We start from the raw sequence: 25,049 nt of genomic DNA on the forward strand, positions 1-25,049 counted from the left end.
GTCAGGCAACCCTGCGCTCCCGCTACCCGGCGCTGATCGCAGCCTTATTTATAATAGCCAGAAGCTGGAAAGAACCCAGATGTCCCTCAACAGAGGAATGGATACAGAAAATGTGGCACATCTAGACAATGGAGTACTATACAGCTATTAAAAACAATGAATTTATGAAATTCTTAGTCAAATGGATGTATCTGGAGGATATCATCCTAAGTGAGGTAACCCAATCACAAAAGAACACACATGGTATGCACTCACTGATAAGTGGATATTAGCCCAGAATCTCTGAATACCCAACATACAATTTGCAAAACACATGAAACTCAAGAAGAAGGAAGACCAAAGTGTGGATACTTCAATCCTTCTTAGAGGGGGAAACAAAATATCTATGGAAGAAGTTACAGAGACCACCCAAACCAGACACTATTGTGGATGCCAGCAAGAGCTTGCTGACAGGAGCCTGATATAGCTGTCTCCTGAGAGGCTCTGCCAGTGCCTGACATATACAGAAGTGGATGCTCACAGCCATCCATTGGACAGAGCACAGGGTCCCCAATGAAGGAGCCAGAGAAAGTACCCAAGGAATTGAAGGGGTCTGAAGCCCCATAGGAGGACCATCAATATGAACTAACCAGTACCCACAGAGCTCCTTGGAACTATACCACCAATCAAAGAAAACACATGGTGGAACTTGTGGCTCTAGCTGCATATGCAGCAGAGGATGGCCTAGTCAGTCATCAATGGGAGGAGAGGCCCTTGGTCCTGTGAAGGTTCTTTGCCCCAGTATAGGGGATGCCAGGGCCAGGAAGCAGGAATGGGTGAGTTGGTGAGCAAGGGGAGAGGGGGGAGGGGATAGGGGGTTTTCAGAGGGGAAACTAGGAAATGTAAATAAAGAACATATCTAATTAAAAAACCCCCAGAAATTAAAAAAAAAGAAACACCCTGCAGTTATTTGGGACCAAAAAGAATGTAGAAAATTGAATGGATGATTTTGTGTTTAATTTTTTCCTGCCTAAATAATCATTTTCTTATGAAATGTTTATTATTAAATTCTCTTGCTATCATTTTAACTTCACCTTATCCTTCCTTCCCTCCTTCCTTCCTTCCTTCCTTCCTTCCTCTCTTCTTTCTTCCTTTTGTTTTTGAGACATGTTCTCACTGTAGTCCATGTAGTCCTTGAATTTTAGAGATTGTCCCGTTTCAGCATCTAGAGTGCTGTCATTATAGGTGTGAACAGTGCCTCAAAAAAGTGCTCTTTTTTGCTCTCTTAATGCTAGCCCTCATGTGGAGGTGTTATAATTTATTGTTTTACATTGTGGGTAATCCTGTCTCAAGGAATCTATCTCAAGTTCTTGAAAAAAATATATGTATCGGTATTTTCAAGACAGGGTTTCTCTGTGTAGCCTGGCTCTCCTAAAATCTGTTCTGTAGATCAGGCTGGCCTCAAACTCAAGAGATCTGTCTGCCTCTGCCTTCTGATATTAAAGATGTGTGTCACCATCACCTGGCCATTTTCTAATTTTTATAGAAGCTTTACTTTAAAAATATTTTATATGTTAAGTCTATAAATCAATGGGAATTGAGATTTTTATGTATAAGCTAGGAGTCAAGATTAATTTTCCTCATATATGTGTATCTTCAGGACTATTTATTAAAAAATACAAAAAAACTTCCATCCACTGCTTTTGTCTAAAACCAATGTCCATGCTCTAGGCTGCTACAATGTTTCTTTTTTTCCTTAGTTTGCTTGTTCTGCTTCAAGACTATCTTAATCTCTCTCTCTCTCTACAGTACTTATTTTTTTAAAGTTTGTATTATTATCTTTTATTTTTTATTTTATGTATGAGTGCTCTGCTGCATGCCAGAAGAAGGCATCAGATCTGTTTATAGATGGTCATGAACCATCTTGTGAATGCTGGAAATTGATCAGGATCTCTTGAAAAGCATGATTTAAAACATACCACAGGGCTTAGAGCTCTCTGGGAGCTCTGAGGGGTCTGGGTTAGTTGACCCTGTTGTTCTTCCTATGGGGTTGCAATCCCCCTTCAGCTCCTTCAGTCTTTCCTCTAACTCTTCCACACGTGTCCCTGACCTCAGTCTAATGGTTGGTTGCAAGTATCTGCATTTGTCTCAGTCAGTTGCTGGTATAGCCTTTCAGAGGACAGCCATACCAGGCTTCCTGTTTGCAAGCTCAATGCTCTTAACCAAACTCAGCTATCTCTCCAGGCCCCCAATTAGGTCCTGTAATAGCAACAAAATACTTTAAAAAAGAGAGAGAGAGAGAGAGAGAGAGAGAGAGAGAGAGAGAGAGAGAGAGAGAGAGAGCCTCCCTATTTTTTTAAATTGGAGATTCACTCAATTTATAATTACTTATTGATTTGTGTGATTTTTAAGTCTTCAATCTCATACCTGCATTTTCTGTCTTACTTTTCTTCCTTCTGGTGGGGTTGGACTGATGCTGCTATGCATACCAATGTTAAATTCTGTACCCCTGGTTGCTCCAAGACAAGCAAATTCTCACATATACCAGCTTTTGTTGTGCAAACCTTGCCCCCAAATTAACTGGTCAATAAAAGGCTAAAGCCTGTGATTGGCCAGTAGAGAGACACAGGCGGGACTTCCTGGGAGGGAGAGAGGAACTCTGGGAAGAAAGAAAAGTGTTTGATAGGAGATATGAGGGGAGACAGATGTGATCATAGGCCTGGAAGTTATAGCTAACCATGTGGCTGGATGGGGCTAGGTGGGTCGGTTAACTTAGATGAGCTTTAGTTAAGAGTCTGCCCAGCTAAGGCCTAAGCTTTGAAATACTAAAAGGTCTCACTCAGTGTGAGTAGTTGGGGAATTAGCTGGTCAATTAATAATTGCCACCATATTAATTTCCAGCACTAATTAATATATCAGAACATCAACTTAAATCTTTACATGCTTTCCCCCCTCTTTTCTCTTTCTAGACTGTTACTGTATTTCCTGCTAGTAGTTTCTTTTCATCCACCACCATAAATGCCTTCTAATAAGAAGTGTTCTGACAGTCCTCTATTAGGACAACAATAGACATGTAAAGTGGGTGGGGAAAGACCACCAGGCCTCAATCATACATAAAAAACGATAGGCAACTCAAGAATGTTGAGAACGGAGACATAATAGTTTTACCTAGGGAAGGGCCCCTACAATGGTTATCTAATACCAACTGGTTAGCCCTGAAATAATACACAAAAACATACAGACATATATTGTGTACACACACACAGGATAGTTTTATGACAACTTGATACAAGCTAGAGTCATCAGAGGAGAAAATCTCAATTGAGAAAATGTCTTCATAAGATCAGGCTGTAGGCAAGCCTGTAGGGCATTTTCTTAATTGTGATTGTTGTAAGAGAGCCCAGATTGGGAGTAGTGCCATCCATGGGTGGTGGTCCTGGGTTTGTAAGGAAGCAGTCTGAGCAAGTCCTGGGAAGCAAGACAGTAAGCAGCACCTATCTATGGCTTCTGCATCAGTTCTTGTGACCCTGTTTCTGCCCTGTGTGAGCTCCTATTCTCATTATTTTTGATGAACTGTGACAGGGAAGTATGTATGGAATAAACCTTTTCCTCCCAAACTTGGTCATGGTGTTTCATCACAGCAATAGAAACCCCAACTAAGACAAGTACCATTTCTATGGACTGAGAAGGCTGTATTTATACATACATACATACATACATACATACATACATACTACATACATACATACATTCATACATGCATACATACATACATACATACATGCATACATACACACATACATGCTATTGATTTAAATGAGAGAAACGGGGGTGGTGATGCATGGGAGGGGTTGCAAGAGGGGATAAAAGGGGGGAATTAGGTAATTATATTTTAATGACCAAAAAGGTAACCAGGACAATAGTTATAAGCTTATAACAAAGAGATTTAACTGTTTCAGAAAGATTGGAATGATAAATGATGACATCTATTCTCTCACTAGCAAACATAATTCTGATAGAACGTTTTCCTTAGCCTGACATTACACTTACAATTGCACGTGTACTTATTTACACAGAGGAGTTAGTATGAGGGACAGAAAAGTCCAGAAAAATGACAGCATATTCTGAATAGGATCCCAAATTTTTACTTTTCATACAAATATTTTCCTTGGCCACAGTCTCAAAATATATTCCCAACTTGTTTTTCAAGTTTATAAAATCATGTAATCATTTTATAAATTCATGTAAACTGAATTACCATTTAAAGCAATGCACCTATAGCTCTTCAGTAAGTAGACTTGAGACTGCTGGTAGCGTTAAGGCAACTTTGTAAGATATACAAGGCTTGCCATTTACAGATTACTTTTAGTACTATTTAATGAAATTAGAAATTTATAAATACAAATCACCTACCTTGAAATCAAAGTATTAAACTTGTGGAGGGTGGAATATAGTTTTAGAGACAATATATTTTTGTATGCAGTAAAGCATAAAAGAGAGTTTACCATTCTGGAAAACAGCAATAAGTGCCAAGAATGCAGAAAAGATGTGTTCATTTTCATTCCTTGTTTCTTTGAAAAATACTCTAAGTAGATAATACCCAAGAGCCTTTGTCTATGTCTGAGTCACAAACTATATCTTAATGCCAAAACATGCCAAACCTACTCACTCCTTAGTCTATGGCTGCTTTGGTGGCAGAGCTAAGCACATGCAAATGGTTTACAAAGTGGCAATCTTACTCTTTGGCCCTGGGAACTGCCTGTGGAGCTCAGCCTACGGCAAACACTCTTCTCTTCCATCTGCCTGGGCAAATGCTATTCTTACTCTAGCTCATCTTCACACATGCCAGGAAACAAACTACACAATGAAAGATGAATAAGGAAAACGACCTATAGAGAGGACAAGCAGAGGTACTTTCAGTGATCTACCTATTCTGAGATTCCAACAGGATGCCAATTCCTATTGCACAAAACATCTCTCTTAAGTTTACATATCTCCAGAATCATGTTTCTGGAGTAATTCAAATGGGAAATAAAGAAAGGCCTCTTTCTGCAGCCCACCGGTCCTTACCTCCGGCATAGCGAATACAGCCTGTTGGAGGCAGTGACTCGGAAATACTCTGGTTTTGAACGAGAGGAGTTGCCACTTATGGTTCCCAAACCTAACCGCTGATAATCTCTGAAACACGCTTTTTCCACCAACTGTTCCATTGTCGACTTCTCTGAGGCCTTCAGGGTTGTACTTGTGGGAAGTTCACTATCATCTGAAACTGACAGACAGAAATATGTTTTGTCAAAATGATCGGCTCAGAGTGAAAACCTCAGAACAACAGCAACGAGAATGACGACAACTGCTACTTCTACTTCTTTTTGGAGGCAGGGTCTCACTATACAGCTTGGGTTGACCTGGAACTTGCTATGTAGACAAGGATGGTCTGGAATTCAGAGATTTGCCTGCCTCTACCTCCCCAATGCTGATATTCAAGGCATACAATGCCATGCATGGGTCAAAACTTCCTTTTGAAGGTCTTTATGTTAGGGTTGCCAGGACTCAACTGAAAACAAAACCAAAACCAAAACCAAAAAAAACTAGGGAAGTACTATCATTTAAATAACTTCTAAAAACAAAGTTAGGCATTGTAGGTTCATTCCCCAAACCCCAGCATTTGGGAAGTAAAGGCAGGAATACTAGAAGTTCAAGGCCAGCCTGTTCCAAAGAGTGAGTTCCAGGATAGCCTGGAATGCATCCTATGAACTCATTTCTAAAAAAAAAAAAAAAACCAAAACAACAACAAAACAACTAAAGATAATGTCATTTTAAATTCATTGGCTACATTTTTCTGTTTCAGTCAGGCATGTCATTGATACTAAACTACAGTAATTTGTATATAACACAGAAGATAATCTATTAGTAAAATTTATCTTTAAGTCTGTTAACTAAAATTAATCACTATATAAACTCATCATCTAAGATTTTGTCTTCCTTTAAAAGAATACATTCACATTGAAACTTCCAAGTTAACTAGAAGCACAGTGGGAAAGCTATGCAAAGTTAAACTTGGTTCCTGGAAATCCTTTCAGCAGAGGATATAATGTCTATGGAAAACTCTGTCACCACTTTGTTATCACAGATTCAGAGTCCGCCATGATTTAAATGTGAAAGAATTTATTCAATACCAAGCTCTTTAGAGAGGATTTTTTTTTAAACAATTATGGGCCAGAGTTGTGAGGATGGTAACCCTCCCTCACTTGATGATGCCCTGTCTTCCTGCTGGAGTGGGCTCTATAGGTTCCCTCTCCCTACTGTTGGGCATTTCTCTCATCTCTCAGGTCTCTGGTGCACTCTGGGAGGGGGGGGTCCCCTAACCTCCTATTTCCTGAGGTTGTCTGTTTACATTCTTTCTGCAGGCCCTCAGGGCTTCAGTCCTTTTCTGTTGTTGAATTAGGAAAGGCTGTAAGAATTTGTGAAGGGCGATCCTATAGGAGGACCAGCAATCTTAATTAATCTGGACCCCTGAGATCTTTCAAACACTGGACCACCAAACACACAACATACACCAGCTGATATGAGGCCCCCAACACACATACAGTAGAGGACTGCCAGGTCTGTGTTCATTCAGAGATGATAAAGAGACTGGAGGCCCCAGGGAGTTTAGAGGTCAGATGGGGTGGAGGGTGGGGGCATCCACGTGGAGACAGGGTGTGGTGGGGAGGAGGTGTAGGATGTGGAGCAGTTGAGGGTGGGAGGGGAGGGGTGGGGTGGGGAACGGAATATGGAGTGTAAAAAATGAATTACAAATAAAATTAAATTAAAAAAATTTAAAAAAAGAAAGAAAAGAAAAAGAGATGGCTTTCTTCAAAACCAAACAAAAAACAAAACCCCAACAAAGCAAAAGAGCTAGTTAAGATAGCACATGACTGCAATCCGACTACTTTGGAAGTGGAGGCAGGAAGATCTTGTGTATGAAGCTAGCCTGGGCATAGTGAACCTATGTCTCAAAAGCAAGACAAAACAAATCAAAATGATGAACACCAATAACAATTATCTTAAAAAAACTGAGACTTGGAGTTCCAGCTTGAGAATTTCCCAATGCAGCCTCACACTCAGGTGTCAGTTTCACGCTGTCCTTTTAGCTCTAGAGGAGCAAAGAACATTCTGTACCTCGGTCTTTTGGTGGAGTAATTATTCTGGTTTGATTTTAGAGAAGGGGTTTTCCTATGGTCCCCAAGCTGGCCTTGAATTTGAGCTGAAGTGACCCTATTGCTTTGGCTAGTCAGTAACTGAGACTATAAGCATATACTATTATGCAAAGTTATGGACTGTTTTTGTTTGTTTGTTCCATGAAATATTTTGAATTAAAACAGTCAATAGTGATCAGTAGCAATGCTTTGTATATGATTTTGAGTAGGCCAGAGTTCCAATAAGTTTTCATTTTAGCAGTGGAATAATAGGTCTTCTTATTGCCCACATGGGGTAAGCCTGTATGTATTCCTTCTTATACATACGTATATATACATACAGATACAATCTAACAGGTTTTTTTTAATCTTAGCAAACTGGATGAATATATTTTACGTAATACTCTCACTAAAAATGAGGTTTCTTTTTAAACAATCTTACAGGTACTAATTGTACAATTACTGGTGAGGAAATCTAAGATCTTGAGATGGAAAAAGAATATATTATTTCCCGTTCCATTAGATCATTTTTTATGTAGTATTATGTCCATAGCATACTCAATACTTAGTTAAAAGTTGGAAAGAAAAAAAAGATCACTCAACATGATATCTTGTTTTCTTCTATTTTTTCCAGCTGAAAAATATCTTGGCTAACTAACTATATATATATATTTGTTGTTTGTTTTTTTAAATTGTTCTTCAGTTTTTCTCCATCCTAGGTCGCCCTGATCTTCAGTGTAGAACATTCACTATCCTAGTCCCTCACTCTTTTTTTCTTTTTTGGTCTGTTTTCGAGACAGGGTTTCTCTGTGTAGCCCTGGCTGTCCTGGAACTAGCTCTGTAGAGCAGACTGGCCTAAGGGTCACAGATATCTGCCTTATACCCTCATTCTTACTTTATACATAGGATTTCCTTCTTTCTCCATTTACTAAGACAAAGCTGGACTTAGCAAAGGAGCAGTATAAGGTCACACAATCTGGCTGAGGATGTAACTCAGTTGCTACAGTGGTTGTAGCTCTACAAGAACAGGTGTGGTGGTACATACATCTGTGACCTAAGCACCCAGGAGGTAAAGATAAGAGGATGAGACTCATCCTTAGATATATGGTGAGTTTAAGGCCAGTCTGCAATACTTGAGACCCTGCCTTTAAAAAAAAAGTCAACCAAAATTCTGCCAAAACAAGAGAATATTAGAAAAAACTTATCTTACCAGTCCTGAGAAACGGCTGAGTTTACATCCAAGTACAACTTAGTCTCCTGTTATTCATGTAAGAATAAGTAGGCATGGCCACACTCACTTTTAATCTCAGCACTTGTGAGGTAGAGGAAAGTAAATTTCTATGAGTTTAAGGCCAGTTAGGTCTACACAGTGAGACCCTGTCCCAAGAAAAAAGAAAGAAAAAGAAAAGAAAGAAGGAAAGAAAGAAGAAAATTGAATTATGGAAAATAATTCTCACATACCAGAAATATCATCTTCTTCATTCCAGCCAGGACGATTTACTCTCTCTTCCACAATTGTTCCTGTTCTCTTCTTTAATAAATACTGCCTCCCAATTGTCATTTTTCCTGCCTTCTTGGCACCTTTCACAATTGTTTTTGAGAAAGTTCTAGAAGTCACAGAACCAAAGATAAAATCAATTTACTACAAGGGCACCACTAATATTTTGACATCTCTGTTGTGCATACCCACATCCTATGTATTGTACAACTGCAGTGCATGGCTTTGCTAAGCTTCTTCATAGCACTTTCCTCATGGTGTAGAATGATTTTCCTATAAATGACTGTGCCATTAGGTAAAAAGTGCAAAAAAACCCTTAAAGTCTGACATAAACTATTGATCACTCAAATGTCCCTCCCACCTCCACCTGACACAGAATCTCCAATGTAGCCCAGCTGTCCTGGAATTTGCTATGTAAATCAGTCTTGTCTTGAACTCACAGAAATCCACCTGCCTTGCCTCCCAAGTGCTGGAATTAGAGTGTACCACCACGCCCAGTTGATCACTCAAATCTTAAACTTTTGGGTTTGTTTTTTTTGGCATTCCCAAGCTCATTCCCTGTCTATGCCGTGGCCTCCACTGTGGCCCCATAAATCACATTAGCAAGTCTTCAGTCTATCACCAAAAGATCCCTTCCTTCACCTCAAACTTTCTCTGAGGTCACATGACAATAATGGTTGGCAACACTTATTTTTCATAAGTTTTAGGTATGCATAATGTTTTATCTCTAATTGGCTATAAACCTGTTCAAGCATAGAAAAAGAATAATTCTTTTTAAGAGGCAAAAATAACAACTCAAGGTATTTAAAAATACTTTTGAAAATGAGTTTTAATTGATGAGACAATAAGATATACATTAGGAGTTCAAAGGGCAAAATGGCTCAGTGCAGAAAAGATGCTTGATACTGATGATCTGAGTCTAACCCTGGGGCCCACATGGAGAAAGGAGAGAAATGAGTCCCACAAGGTGTCCTTTGGCCTCCACACACGAATGGCATGTGTGCGGTCGTGAACACACACACACACACACACACACACACACACACACACACACACACGGTATGAGAAAAGCCATCATTAATAAAAGGTTACTTCCTTTCCATTAGCTATGGAAGGGGTGAAGATGCTCTAGAGACCCACTGTTCCTCTTACCGGAAGGAGGTGTTCTTTTCTTTCTGCTTGGGTAAAATGATTTGTGGGGTAGTTTGTCCAGCAGCAAAAGCAAAGGTGCTGAAAATGGACTGAGGGTAACGGGACTTCATTAGCTGCTTCTTAAAGATGTCGACCACTTCTGGACTGACTTCTTCATCAAATGCTACTTTAATCAACTAAAAATAAAAGAGATTGACCTATCAGAAGCATTAAGGATTTCTTGACAACTTTTACTCATATCACTGAAAACAACAAAAACAAACAAATGAAAGTGAACAGAAAAATAGCAATATTAAATAAAAAATATTAGTAACAATATTATAACTTGAAGTTATAGGATTTTGAAAGTTGTAGAGACTTTGGGTAATATGAAACACAATTTTAAAATTTTAAAAGAAAAAAGTGTGACTGGTCAGATGGCTCAGCAGCTAAAGGTGTTTGTAACTTGAGTTTGATTCCTAGAACCCATGTAACGGTGGGCAGAGAGAACTGACTTCAAGTCATCATAAAATACAAATCTAGGAATAGAAAAGTCACCTTCACAAGTGTAGACAGGCAATATTTAAATGGAACAGTAAGAAAATCCCTAGTAGTTATAGCTGTGAGCTGGTTCCAGATCTAAGGCAGCAGCTGCTGTGTGAGAGAGGACAGGAAGCACAGCCCTGAGGCCAGCCTGGTCTACACAGGAAGCACAGCCCTGAGGCCAGCCTGGTCTACATAGGAAGCACAGCCCTGAGGCCAGCCTGGTCTACACAGGAAGCACAGCTCCTGAGGCCAGCCTGGTCTACACAGGAAGCACAGCCCTGAGGCCAGCCTGGTCTACACAAGAGAGAAGGCCGCTCCACAAGGAGGAGAGAGGCAAGCCTTGAGCTTCTTGGGAGTCTGAGAAGTCAGCAACAAGGAGCAAAGGATAGGAAAACCAAACTACCATGAACATGAACTTTGAAAAAGGAACAATGGAGGGAGGTCACTCCTCCTACGCAGACTTCTCCCCTGCATCACTGTTTCCACAGGTTTGGGAAGCCACGGTTCAATCAGGGGTCGCTCAGTTATTCCTGACAACAGTGTCTTAGCTCTAAACTCCGTAAGAGTTTTACTTTCTCACACACACACAAAAGCAATAGAGAATTTCTTTCTGAAACAGAGTTATTTTTACTGAAAGTTTTATCCAGGAGGAGTTAAGAAATAAGTTGTCAGTGAACAAGAGCCACTGTGTTTCTGATTGACAATTTGTTGGCCAAAGGCTCCCTGAAGTAGAGTCCAAAGCCAAAGACACTCCAAGACACTCTCCTTCTTATGCTCAGCCTCTAGCTTCTGACCTCACAACCATAGAAAATAGCTACATTACTAGACTTGTACAAGAATTTCTTTATTAGAAGGACCTTCCTTCCTTGCTACGTGTTGAGTATTGTGTATGTGGAAATATGAAGTTGAAAGTACTCAGAAAACATGAGGTTTGGAACTAGGGACATCAAGTGGAAAAGGCCCATGCAAGTATTGTAAAATCTGAAACACTACGGTGTACCTGGAAAGACGCTGATGTAATCTGCAACCCTTCCTGCATGTTCTGCTGGAGCTGGTTCTGCATGGTAATCTTCTTCTCCTTGGTGACTGAGGCAATGGGAAAGCTCCGCACAACTGTTTGTTCACCAACTGAAGGAAGACAGGACGTAGACTCAGCAATACCACTTCACAGCTAGGGGCAAGAGTACCTTCTGCAGTAATTCATCAGCCGAGGACAATGCCAGGAGTGTAGTGAGAAAAAGTGCCAGATTCTAGGATCTCACAGTGTGTGTGTGTGTGTGTGTGTGTAATTTTAAGACAAGGTCTCTTATGCTGGGCATGGTGGTGTAGGTCTTTCATCCTAGCACTCAGGAGGCAGAGGCAGGAAGATCTCTGAATTTGAGGCCAGCCTTATCTACAGAATGAATTCCAGGAAAGCCAGGGCTACACAGAGAAATTTTATTTCAAAAAACCAAAGGAAAAAAAAAAAAAAACAAAACCAAAACCAAAAAGACAAGGTCTCTCTATGTAGTCCTGGCTGTCCTTTGACTATGTAGTAGACCAGGCTGGTGCTGAACTCACAGAAATTCTGACTGTCTCTGCCTCTAAATGCACAGATTAAATGTGTGTACCACCATATCCAGGTCATTAATTAGTTTTATTGCACTGTGCGTTGGATAGGTTTGGCCTCTAGAGACTTAAACTATTCGAATGTTTGGCCCATAGGGAGTGGCACTATCAGGAGGTGTGGCCTTGTTAAAGGAAATGTGTCACTGTGGGGACAGGCTTTGAGGTCTCATATCCTCAAGCTAGGCCTAACATGGCATTCACTTCTCCTGACTGAGGATCAAGATGTAGAACTCTCAGCTCCTTGTCCAGTACCATGTCTGCCTGCACGCTGCTGTTTCCCACCATGATAATAATGGACTAAACCCGGTGTCTCTTCACAACGAGAGAAACCCTACCTACGATCCAATGTAATTCACTCCTAAAACATACTAATTTTCCCAGAGTACAGGAACTGGGCTACCTGCACATCCTCATTGCTTCTATCTCCTTTACCCATTGTATACATATAAAATCCAGCTTAAGTCAGTCACACAGGAATAGGTTTTATTCAGAAATAAAGAAGTAGCCTCTAATACTGCAGAGAAAACCAAGATAGTTAATATAGTGGTAAAGCAAAAAGAGCATTTTTGGGTGGGGGCGGGGGAGGGGGAGATAGTTTGCTACCCCAGGTCGGTCACAAACTCATGATTCCCTTACATCGTGCTTCCTGCTGGGCTTATAGGCTTGAGCTATCATGTGCAAGAAGATAGCAGATTTCTAAAATCCGTTTCCATAAGCAGAAAGCCTTTGAAAGATAAGACTAGATGTGTGTCTAAGAGGTTTAGAAATTTAAACAATGCATAAAACACGAATGTAAAAGTACACGCAACCTGTGGTTAAGAAGACATGTCTAGAAAAGAAGTATCGTGGCCTTCCTTGGAGTTTCCCAGTCTCCATTGGGGGAATGTTACACAACACTACTACAACATATAAGTAACAAGTGAACAGGTAATTCAAGGATCGGAGTATTACAGAGAAGGAGACAATCTCTGTATGCTAGAAGGATAGAGAATAATTTCTGCAAGACATGGAGTGGGGGTGGGAGTGGGGCAGGAAAGTAAGCTTTGAAGAAAGAGTGGGGCTTGAATCTGCAGAGGAAAGAGGAAGGCCTTTAGGTAACATGCTAGAGAACGAGTCAGAAGCAGTGACGGCACCTCACAGCTGAGCCCGAGCAAGGAAGATCTGGGCTAGGGATACTGGATTTTGAGGCTTACATATTTGTTCATTCCTCAGTTCCTGGATTTCTCAACTTATTAAGTTCATATCCAGAGACTAAGCAAAGCTAGTATATACATTAGATTTAGGTTTCAATACATGTCAAACAATCTATGACTATATAATGCATGGGAAACCCTTAGATTTCTATGTTACTAATGGAGAAAGAAATAGTAAGAAAAAAGCTTTCTCTGACAAAACCTTTTCCCTAAAACACACATTAAAATTGCAAAGAAAAGAGAACAAAGTGAGATTTCGAGCCCAAGTCTATCCTTTTCTTTCCTGGGTTTGAAATGTGTAAGTCATTGTCCATGGCCTAACCTGAACCTCTTGTGCCACACAGAGACGCCTGCTCTGATGCAGTGTGCAAGGTCATACCTAGCTGGTCATGCGGCGTCCCTCTAAAGAGAATTCTGTATGTGGTGAGGAACAAGGCGCCTTCTGCAGGCAGGAGCTGAGGACCTCCGAGGAGACCTCCGGTGGCTTCTTCGCGACCATCAGGATCTAGTAGGACTCGAAGACCTTCACATACAATTTCTTCTCCTGGCAGTAGAGCTGGTCGAAGAATCTTGGGCTAAGAACAGATAACTGTTTTTGAAGCAACTCTTGCAGGGGTTCCATCATGTAGCTCCAGGTTACCTTCTCGTGTACAGTTTGGACACCCTGAGCCAACCCTGAGCCTGACTTGCAAAGAAGCAGAAATGGAGTTTCTAAGTCCAAGTATGAAAAGGTTCTTTGCTGCACTGCTTGTTAATGGTTCAAAAATAGGAGAATAACTTGAAAGTCTGAAATGTCCATTCAAATCATCATTGTGTAACTTAAATGAAATGTAAAAGAAAAAACCATTTAGAATATGAACAACTAATAAAGGTGGCCATGGCAGAGACAAGCGTGGGAAGGGAAGAAACTACATTGCTTATTTCTTGTACACTTAAACTTTACATAAATAACACTATGCTGTAGAAGAAACAAACTCCTAAATGGATTTTGGGTGTTTTGATTTTTTTGAGATAGGATTTCTCTGTGTATCTCTGCCTGACTTGGAACTCAATCTGTAGACCAGGCTGCTCTGGAACTCATAAGCCATTCTCTGCCTCCTAAATGGTGGGATTAAAGGTGCACCACCACCATCCAGCATAATAATTTTAATTTATTTATTTAATATAGACTCTCATATACTGAAGACTGGCTGTGAATTCCTCATTCTATTGCCTCCACTTCCCAAGTGCTGAGATTACAGGGGAGAGAGAGCTGCCACACTTGGCTCCATAGTTAGCTTTTGCTGTTGTGTTTTAAAGAGTCTCACTATGTAGTACTTGCTGGCCTGGTGTACACTGTGTTGACCAAGCTGGCACTGAACTCACAGATATCCACCTGCCTCTTTTCTCAGTGCTGGGACTAATGGCTGGCTGTGGATTTGTTTTTTAAAAAGCGTCATCCCTTTTTTTTTCCTCCAAGTACTTAACTTCATACATGAGAAATTTAGCTTAGCATTCAGTATATGAGGAACACTATAATAGGATTCCTCTTGGGAGAGGTGGGTAAAAAAAAGATCATTCCCCCTGAAAAATCTGTTTTTAATATCTAAATCAGCTGGACATAGCGGTGCACGCCTTTAATCCAAGCAGTGGGGAGGCAGAGGCAGGTGGATCTCTGTAATCTGAAGGCCAGCCTGATCTACATAGTGAGCTCCAGGACAGTCATAGTGAGAACTATATATTATCTTCAAACAACAAAATCCAAAACCAAACAAACAAAACAAACAAAAAAAAAAAAACCCCAAAACCCAACCCACACCAAAACCCAAACAACAATAAAAAACAAACACAGCCTAAGTCAGCATTATTCTTTTTTCAGGCTCTAGAAATCTTAGAACTAAGTTTAGAAATCAAAGTGTAATGACCACTCTATCTTAAGCTTCAGGTAGAACTGCTGCTCCTACCTAGGTGGCTTCTGAGTGCTCTTTTAGCTGTATTTTTAATAGTTCTGTCAGAGAGCTGAGGGTCCAAATTCTAGTCTGTAATAGGTGTGAGGCCAGCAGCAAAGTAACTATCTGAATGCCTTCTTCAAACACAGACGTCTCAGGGTTTCCTAATTCAGGAGACCCCAAATCCTTACTAAATTTCCAGCTGCTTTTCATGGACAGTCAGAATCAAGAACCAAATGCTTTTATGGTAACTGAAATATTTTCTTCTTTTTCCTTTCGTTTCCTTTCCTTCTCTATCTTTCCTCTTTTTCCTCCCTCCCTCCCTCCTTCCCTCCCTCCTTCCTTTCTTTCCGGTGTGTGGTGGTGGAGGTGGTGGTGGGTATATAAACCCTGAGACTGGGCTTGGGAATGAGAATTATTCATGATTTAACTCTGTACAAAAGGAGTTAGCATGAGGTTATCATTGTTCTTTTGCTGAATAACAAAAAGGATAACATTCCTATTCAGCAGCTTAGAAACTCCTGTAGGGCAAATTCCTCAGACCCTTCCATGCATCATTAAACTGTCTGTAAATAGCTGAGAAGGCCCTGTCTAGAGCACCGTAGCCCATTGCTGCTGAGTTTCTGAAGGGACCCTTGCACCCTGGAAGCACACAGTGTGCAGTACTTACCTTCTGGATAGGTGGAAGTCTTCTACTCTCTCGATGTACTGCCTCTAGGGTCTCAATGTGCATAGCTACGATTCCTAGGATGAGTAGAGTATTCAAAAAGAGAGAAAACAAATCAGGGAGAACAAAAGCAAATTCCAGATATTTCACAATGAAAAACTAAAGTTTGGCAGGATCTCCAAAAGTTAAAATATAGTAACTATGTAATCTATAACATTTTACTCCTAGGCATATACCCCCAAAGAATTGAAAACAAGCACTCAGATACCTGTATGCAAATATTCACAGAACCATCTTTCTCAAATCTCTAAAAGTGGAAAACCCAGGTCTCCATCAACAAATGAATGGCTGAACAAATAAGATCCATCCATTTAATGGAATACTATTTAATCATAAAAAAGGAGTGATGTAATACATGGATGAACCTTGAAAACATTATGCTAACTGAAAAAAGTTGGAATATTATATGATTCTACATATGTAAAATCTCTAGAACAGAAAAGCTCATGGAGACAGAAAGCAGGTTAGATATTTCCAGGGCCAGCAAGTAAAACAGAGTTTATTACCTAATAATGGTTATCAAATATCTATTTGGAGGGATTGAACATTGTGACTATTATTAATGCAACTCTTATGTTAATTTTGCCACAATTTAGTAAAACTTTGGAACTTGCCATAGTGCTACATGCCTATAATCCCAGCACTAGGGAAGGAGAGGTTAAGGATCAGGAGAGCAAGGCCACCCTGGGCATACTGCAAATGTGAGGGTAGCTTGGACCACGCAAGACCTCGTCTTAGAAAACAGTACCCCAGTAAAAGAAATAAAAAGCAAATCAGAGAAAAGTGAGCGGCAGCTCACTGTGCTGGGTCTTGACTGCTGCAACACTCTGACCCGTTAGCGTTAGCCGCCCCAAGTAATTGCTTACCTGGTATCATGCAGTGGAGGCTCCTGATGTGGTCCTGAGTCACTCCACTCTCTGTACAAACCTTGTCAATAAATCGGGCAATGAACCTTACAACAGAGTTGGCCACATCACTGTTTTCCGAATCTTCAAACCCACTCTCTGTATCATAGCTCTCAGCTACACTTCCTGCAATACTAAGAGAGCCAAGGAAAGAAATCATGGCCAGGTCTCAAATTAAGAGAAGGAGGGGGAAAAAAAAGACATCATGGTAGTCACTTTCCAGAGGAAGTGAAACTTTCTAGAATAGCTGTATGATCAGTGGGACAGACAGTATAACTCCAGAGTTTTTCTATAAGTGTCAGGCACGGAATGCTATGTTCTATATGCCTACATGTAAATATTACTACTGAAGTAAGATTTATTATTATAAACAATATCTTCTATTACTCTCCCAAAAGGAACTTAGAAGCCACAGAAAATAAAGCCAAGGAGGCCTGTGCCACTTAGACCTGCTCCAGAACCTTCTGAACCCTTGTCCTTCCCAGTCACCCAATGCAGAGAAGCAGGGGGAAAGTGACTGGGGGACATGGACCATGGCAGGCAGGCAAATGAACCCTTTTGGGATGCAGAAACGGGACTGTCTCTCTCCCTGCTCCCCTGCACCCCAATCCCTGGGTGAATCATACATAACCCTTAGAGCCACTGTGAAGCCATATTTTTCTGTAAGTGATAAACTCACGTAAGACAAGGTAACACACTTGATATAAAATGAAGCAGAAGGGCTGAGAACAAAAAGAAAACGCAGAGCAACCTGAAGGAGTCTGACAGCAGCTTATGAGAACCACAGAACTAGTAAGGCCTTGCAGCATCTGCTGCTGAGGAGCAAAGCTGCTGCCGTTGCTGCTGCTGCGCCTCCCTCCCTCCTCCCTCCATTCCTCCCTCCCTCCCTCCCTCCCTCCCTCCTTCCTTCCCACCCTCCATCATCTATCCAGGTAAATATTGTTACCTAGCACCCACTGTCTGTAAAGATGTAGAGAATTGAACAATGAACACCACAAGCAAGGACACAGATAATATGCACATGTGAAATATGTCCCATTGTGATGCGGTAGTATAGCTTGGGAGGTGGACAGCTCCAGTATAAGCTTGAGGCTACCCTAGCAAGAGCTTGTCTTAAAAAAAACCCAAACTCCAACCCCAAACCATCCCCTAATAAAACAAAATCAAAAGAAAAGAAAAGAAAACGGGAAGAAATCAATGTTATAGAAAACATCATGGGGTGGGGGGACCAACCAATCGAAGTGAAAAAAAAATCTGTACACTTAAAAAAGGGCCAAGCCTATGTGAAGGGTGACACTTGGTCAACAACATAAAGCAAGAGAGAGATCCTTGGGACTGCTGCAGACAGGTGGGTAGTCTAGACAGAGGGAGTAACAAGCGGCACTGTGCCTGAGGATGAGTGGCTAGCTGACAAAAGAATTAAGGGAGCAAGGTTAGAATCACAGCCTACTGGTATAAGGCTCATGTTCAGCTCATATCAAAGGCTCTGTGTTTTATTCTTGGGACAGGGAAGAAGGTAAGGCTGAGAACATTACCTTAGGGTTTGAATATGAAATACACCTATAGTCATGGACAGCTCTGGATGCCTCTGAATATTTATAATAAGATGGCTCTCTTGGGAGGTAGCAAAGAAGAGGAATGGGGAGGAATGGGGTGGGAGTGTATCCTTGTGCCAGTGCCTTGCTCTAGCCCTTCCTGTAGGCTCTTCTCTCTGCTTCTTGTGTGAAATGGGGTGAAGTTTTTCTTGCCGTAAACTCTTGCTACCATGATGTTCTGCCCAAGCTCATGGGGACAAACTATAATAGACTGAACTGACTGAAAACCTCGAAAATAAGCACCTCTCTTAACTCTCTCAGATATTTTGGTCATAGCAGTGAAAAATGATTGATACAACATAATTAGACAAATTCTATATATAAACTGAGAAACAAGAGGGCCAAGAATAATCATTTGACAAGAAGTTGCTCACCAGCATTTTCAGAGCATTTTTTTTTATTAGCAGAATGAAACCAGTGAGCCACATTAGTGTATAGACTTTGGAGAGATTAGGTCTTGAGACGAAAGATAGATGTGCAGAGGTGCAGAGGTGCAGAGGTGTAGAGGTGCAGAGGTGCAGAGGTGCAGAGGTGCAGAGGTGTAGAGGTGCAGAGGTGCAGAGGTGCAGAGGTACAGAGGTGCAGAGGTATAGAGGTGCAGAGGTGCAGAGGTGTAGAGGTGCAGAGGTGCAGAGGTATAGAGGTGCAGAGGTGCAGAGGCGCAGAGGTGCAGAGGCGCAGAGGTGCAGAGGTGCAGAGGTGCAGAGAGGTGCAGAGGTGCAGAGGTGCAGAGGTGCAGAGAGGTGCAGAGGTGCAGAGGTGGAGAGGTGCAGAGGTGCACAGGTACAGAGGTGCAGAGGTGCAGAGGTACAGAGGTGCAGAGGTATAGATGTGCAGAGGCGCAGAGGGGCAGAGGTGTAGAGGTGTAGGTGTGGGAGGCAGATTAAATAGGATGAAGGTAAGTTGGCTGTTTTTTTTTTTTTTTTTTTAAACAGAAGGGCTGAGCAGTTAGAAATGGGGAAACAGTACAGCACCATTTGCTATGCTGCTGTGGAGATATAAGAGGAGTAGCTGTGTGCTCCATCTCAGTACCTGTTTGTGACAATACTGTTGCTCCCACTTTCCCAGTCTCCTGGAGCTGATGCTCGAAGAAGCTTGTTTTTACTCGTGTCTAGTGGAACGAGCAGGTTAACCATGAGGTTTGCAAAGTGAATGGCCTGGCTGAAGACGGTGCTCTCCTCGTGCTGCACCAGCTCCTGCTGAGTTGACTTGCTCAGAGTAGGCCATAGGCGAAGCTGCTCAGCTGCCAAGTCCATGGCTGTCTTCTCCTGATGCTGGCCATCGGGAAGCTTATCCCAGAAAGTAAAGCCAAACAAACCAAGGGTGACTAACCATCACCTTATGTTTGCTCCACAGACATGGAAGGGGCTGAAAGCTGTCCATGTCTTAAATGTAGGGTTTCTCTGGGCATATTCAGTATCTTTTAGTATATTTTATCAGTATATACCATTTTAAAGGAAAATATCAAGAAAACATGTAAAGATCAGGAAAATGGCTTTCTTTTTTTATTGTGATAAAGGGCCTCATCTTGAATTTGCTGTATAGCTGAAATGACTGTGAACTCTTGATCCTGCCCTTACCTCCCAAGCACAGGGATTACCAGTGTGCGTCAGCATGTCAGGCTGACTCTCTTGGAAATGATGGGAAACATCTGTTAAGTACCTGTATCAGCAGAGGTGAAACTCAGCGTAACAACCATACAGCACACTGGAGTTGTTTCCCTGGCCCGCACACCTTCATTGGCACCACATGGCAAACCCAAAGAAACAGCAAAATACAGATGCAGGTTTCTCTCTCTAGCATCTCACCAAGTTCACACTTAGTCGACCCTCTTTGAAGCTGCTAGTTATAAAAATTAAAAGACTCCCCATAAATGCCCTTGTAGGACACTTCAGTAGCACCTGCTAAAAGTATTGGTTTTTTTTCTCCTGCTCTTGAGAGGAAATGGAATGACCAAGGATACAAAAAGTATTGATAAATCTCCTTGTAAAACATAATATACAGAAATATGTAGGTAACTGCGGGAAGACAGAAGAGATAACTGGTAATAGCAACACACATCTGCATAGTATTTTATCTAGCCATGGAGCTCTAAAACATATTGTATCTAATCCAGGGCTCAGAGATGAGGACACAGCAGCTGTGACACACTTGCTGTATGAATGCTTTGTAGCTATATCAATACCAGCAATCACAGCTGGTTAAAATTAGCAAAGGCACAGTAACAGTCTGAGTGAGGCCCCAGTCCAGCAGTCTCTGCATTAGTTACAAGTTATACCTTAAGTGGTACATTTAGTGTTACAACAACAACAACAACAACAACAACAACAACAACTCTCAAAATTAATTAAATTTGAGCAATAATGATCAAACATGTTAATGTTATTTGCTATCAAAATTTTTATTCTTCTCCTTAATAATAAACCAGAATATGTTTAAGATGATGCAGTTATGACTATGTAGCTTTCCTCAGATGCCTAGGATAATCCACACTTTAGAAATAAGTTCAAGTAGAAGATGATGGACAGAATCTGCAGTGATGAACTCCCCAAATCAGCAGTTCACTCTCAAGTGAGTCAACACTGAGTCTTTTAGGCTGCTTTAAGTTCACTTCATGAGAATGATTTTAATGCTTACTACTTAATATTGCCAAGAACTCTTTATAAGCCTTATACATATCAGATAGGAAAATCTTACAGTAATGACATCTACACATTTTACAAATGAGGAAATGGGGTAATGTGCCTAGTTAGTCTAAGAACAGAGAGCTAGTAAATACACTTAAGATTTAGAGTATTTTAATTTTAATTTTCCTGATATTTAAATGTGTGTATACAAAGCAAATGCTGTATGTATATTATATACAGCATACAGAATGATCCTAAAGGAAGATGCACATTATTGCTGATGCGTTTTTGAACAGGACTACTAAACTTTACATTTGTCTTTACAGTCAGCTGACTTCACTTTTTCTTTCTTTCTTTCTTCTAATGCTGGGAACTGAACTCAGGGCCTTGTGCATGGTAGGTAAAAACAATCTAATCTGAGCTAAAGTTGGCATTTCTTCAAGGAAGTAAGCAGTTAGAGACTTCTACCTGGGATTATTTTAGGTATGTCTTTTTCTATTCAACTTTCTCCAATTGTCTGCAAGAATTTCTCATTAACATTTAGCAATTCTAGTGCTAAAGAACTATAGTATGAGTCATTATGGAAAAATATAGTGCCAGAATCAAAGGAAGAAAGATGCTCACCATGGGATGTCCGCCCTAGCACTCAGCAATCAAGAGGGTAGAATCCCTTTGGCCTCGGAACATCTGCCTGAGCTTTCCTTCAAGTCAATCCTAAGCACACACGTGTACTGTCTGTTCTTCTCTTACCTTCTGCTTCAGATGTGGGACATGATTGTCGTCCTTTGCTGAGAGATACAGGGAGCGAACCTGCTCCTGTACTGCATTGTAAAAAGTTGTCTCCCAAAACTGCTGATTTGTCCAAATGGGGTGGTCCTGTACACAGGTGTAGGCAAACTGGCTGACTCCAGGGGCAAGTTTCTACGAGAGCACGTAATATTTATCAGCACAATGACGGCAGATTACGACACTTCAGAAGGTCACAGGTGCTATAGTTAATTGCAGAGGTGATAAAAAGATTTATTTAAAGGCTTAGTAATGAGCACTGTATTCATGTTCAATTGTCAACTGCAGTCTCTGTATTACATTCTTTCAAGTTTTAGTTACCCCCTACCCAAGTGAGCATTTTAACAGTGCTTAGAATATTACTTGTAGAATTAATATAGTTCTATGAATTACAGAATATACAGTTGGGATACAGTTATAAGTGGAATGCATGCTAAAACGCAATATAATCTAAACATAAAATTCTAATAATATGGCCAGGCAGTGGTGGCGCACGCCTTTAATCCCAGCATTTGGGAGGCAGAGGCAGGCGAATTTCTGAGTTCAAGGGCAGCCTGGTCTACGGAGTGAGTTCCAGGACAGCCAGGGCTACACAGAGAAACCCTGTCTTGAAAAACCAAAAATAAATAAATAAAATAAAATAAAAATTCTAATAATATAAAATTTCTCTTATTTTGATTTATATTTTTTACATTTGTTTTGTCTATGTACGTGTGTGTGTGTGTGTGTGTGTGTGTTTTCAGAAACCGGAGGACAACCTACAGAATAGGTTCTCTCCTTCTACCATGTGGATTCTGAGGATCAAATTTAAGTTTTCAGGCTTGCTGGCAAACATCTTTATTTATCGATCCATCTTACTGGTGTGAGAATTTTAAGTTTTTGGACAGGGTCTTCTTATCCTGCCCAGGTTAACCCAGAATCTTCTTGCCTTAGCCTATGAGTACTGAGATTACAGACATGCACACAACTATTTCTGGCTAGGGTGTTGTATAATTCGCCACCTCTTAGCAAATACTGGCTAACATTACAGAAAAGAGAAAAAAAAAGTGGTCCATTTAACCTTCTGTAATTGAATTAATCTGGTTTTTTTGTGATTAGAAGTACAGTTTCTGATAAGTTTTCTTTTTAAGCAATTTAGTAAGCTGAGTTATGTTCTGAAATGTTCAATACTAAAGATTATTACTGTTAAGGTTTTATATATATATAATTATGCAGTACAAGTTCATTTTTAGGGCTGTGTTCTAGGTAAGCTAGCAGTAGGATGCTATGCTTGATCAAGATCCCTCTTGATCTAGGGCATACCAACCCTAAAGCTGGAGCAAGCACCAGGATACCGTGAAATTCAGCCTTACACACTTACAAGCAGGGTGACTGTGATTTTGCCTGCAAGAATCTCTGTGTCATAGATGATGAAAGTTCCTTTCGAGACAGGGTTGTGAACTGCCTTGGGGGTGACTAGCTATCACTATGGGTCCTTCTCTAAGGTGGCTATAAATAGATGCTGGCTATGAGGCAGAAAGAGGGGAAGGTCATGTTTGGTTTTCACGATGCCTCATTTGCTCACTTCAGATGCTGTCTTCCATAGGAAATGATGGACAAAATGTGGTGGTTCAGCCGGAATGTGTGTTGTGTCAGCCAGAACAACACTGAATCATGGGTTTTTCTATTCTTTGCCTATAGCTATCCAATGACTGGATTATACATTATCTCCTCCATAGTATAGATCTTCATTTCAGTAACAGCTCAGAGTCCTATTCTGAGTGAGAGTGGTTATTTTTATACCACTGCAGCTTGCTCATCATACTTACTTGTTACTCCCTGCCCCTTCCTCTCCCCAAATGGCCCCCCTCGGCTTCCATATATAAATATATGATCTTTTTAGATTTTGTATGGGTGAAACATGCTGTATGTGTCTGAAAGAGATTGTAAAAGCATAAAATTCAAATAAGATAAAGCATAATTCTGAGCTGAGTGTAATGGGGCACACCTTTAATTTCAGCACTTGGGAGGCAGAGGCAGGTGGATTTCTGTGAGTTCAGTCAGCTTGGTCTACAGAGTGAACTTCAGAACAGCTAGAAATATGTAGAGATAACCTGCCTTACCTCCCTCCCCCAAAACAGAATCGAAGTTGCTCTTCCCTTGAGTATAACCCAAGGTAGAACCAGTTCTTACAAAGGTAGCACAATGTAAGCCACAGCAGCTATAAATGGTCTAGAGTCTTAACATGATATTAATATAGATGAGTTTAAAAACCGAGCTGTCTTTGCCAGTCTCTTAGAGAGGTTAGGGAGGTTCTTCCTGACTCTGACAGTCTAAAGAAGCCTTGCCTTTCCCCTTAAGCACTACGCTCAGTCATGCTACACAGTTCTTTTCCTGATCACATATCCACTGGAATAATTTCCCTGTTTATTTATAAACTAAATAAATATGTAAAAATTTTAAAAATCTTTGTAACAAAATGACATTATATATTCAAAGGCAGAAGAATAGTGCAAAGAAGAATGAGAAGGGCCCAGGGGCAGAGCCAGAGCCTGCTCACTAGTGACAACTGAGGCATTCTTAAGGGAAGGTTTGTGGTCACAAGATAGTCAACATATAGCTGTAGCAGCCAATTAAGCTATACATTAAGAAATCATTAATTCAGTGGGGTGGCACATGATTTTAATCCCAGTACTCAGGAGGCAGGGACAGGAAGATCTCTGTGAGTTTGAGGTCTATGGTCTATGTAGCGAATTCCAGGACAGTCAGGACTGTTGCATGGAGAAACCCTGACTTGAAAAACAAACAAGCAAACAAAACCCACTAATTCCCAAGCACATTTTCTGAGCATGAACTATACCTTTTTTCTTGGTGATTTCATGCTATGTTCAATTGTGAGGAGGGGTATGTGTCTTTGTTAGTTTGGACACTTCATTGATGGACAGGCATGCTCATAGAACCAGCAGAGGGCAGTGGAAACTTTTCTGCCTACATATTGTCATTGCTTCAACTAGCGACCATAAAAGAACTTTGGGAACAAAACACCCATGGAAGGAGTTACAGAGACAAAGTTTGGAGCTGAGACAAAAGGATGAACCATCTAGAGACTGCCATATCCAGCCTCCAAACGCTGACACCATTGCATACGCTAGCAAGATTGTGCTGAAAGGACCCTGATATTGCTGTCTCTTGTGAGACTATGCCGGGGCCTAGCAAACACAGAAGTGGATGCTCACAGTCAGCTATTGGATGGATCACAGGGCCCCCAATGGAGGAGCTAGAGAAAGTACCCAAGGAGCTAAAGGGATCTGCAACCCTATAGGTGGAACAACAATATAAACTAACCAGTACCCCGGAGCTCTTGACTCT

General features: G+C 40.9%; 1 protein-coding gene across 5 annotated transcripts in view; it reads right to left on the reverse strand.

Moving 5' to 3' along the window:
- Positions 1-25,049, reverse strand: part of Sbf2 (SET binding factor 2) — a 355,852-nt gene that overhangs the window by 48,279 nt on the left and 282,524 nt on the right. For all 5 annotated transcript variants that reach the window (XM_029479589.1, XM_021166298.1, XM_029479590.1 and 2 more), the window contains exons 18-26: positions 21,666-21,836; positions 19,321-19,577; positions 16,655-16,827; positions 15,732-15,805; positions 13,513-13,708; positions 11,333-11,460; positions 9,808-9,983; positions 8,619-8,764; positions 5,050-5,248 (exon numbers count right to left, since the gene is read on the reverse strand). In XM_029479589.1, the coding sequence (XP_029335449.1) occupies positions 5,050-5,248; positions 8,619-8,764; positions 9,808-9,983; positions 11,333-11,460; positions 13,513-13,708; positions 15,732-15,805; positions 16,655-16,827; positions 19,321-19,577; positions 21,666-21,836 (1,520 nt within the window). The remainder of the gene's footprint in view (positions 1-5,049; positions 5,249-8,618; positions 8,765-9,807; positions 9,984-11,332; positions 11,461-13,512; positions 13,709-15,731; positions 15,806-16,654; positions 16,828-19,320; positions 19,578-21,665; positions 21,837-25,049) is intronic.

This window comes from Mus caroli, chromosome 7 (assembly GCF_900094665.2).
Source record: "Mus caroli chromosome 7, CAROLI_EIJ_v1.1, whole genome shotgun sequence".
Classification (NCBI taxonomy): Eukaryota; Metazoa; Chordata; class Mammalia; order Rodentia; family Muridae; genus Mus; species Mus caroli.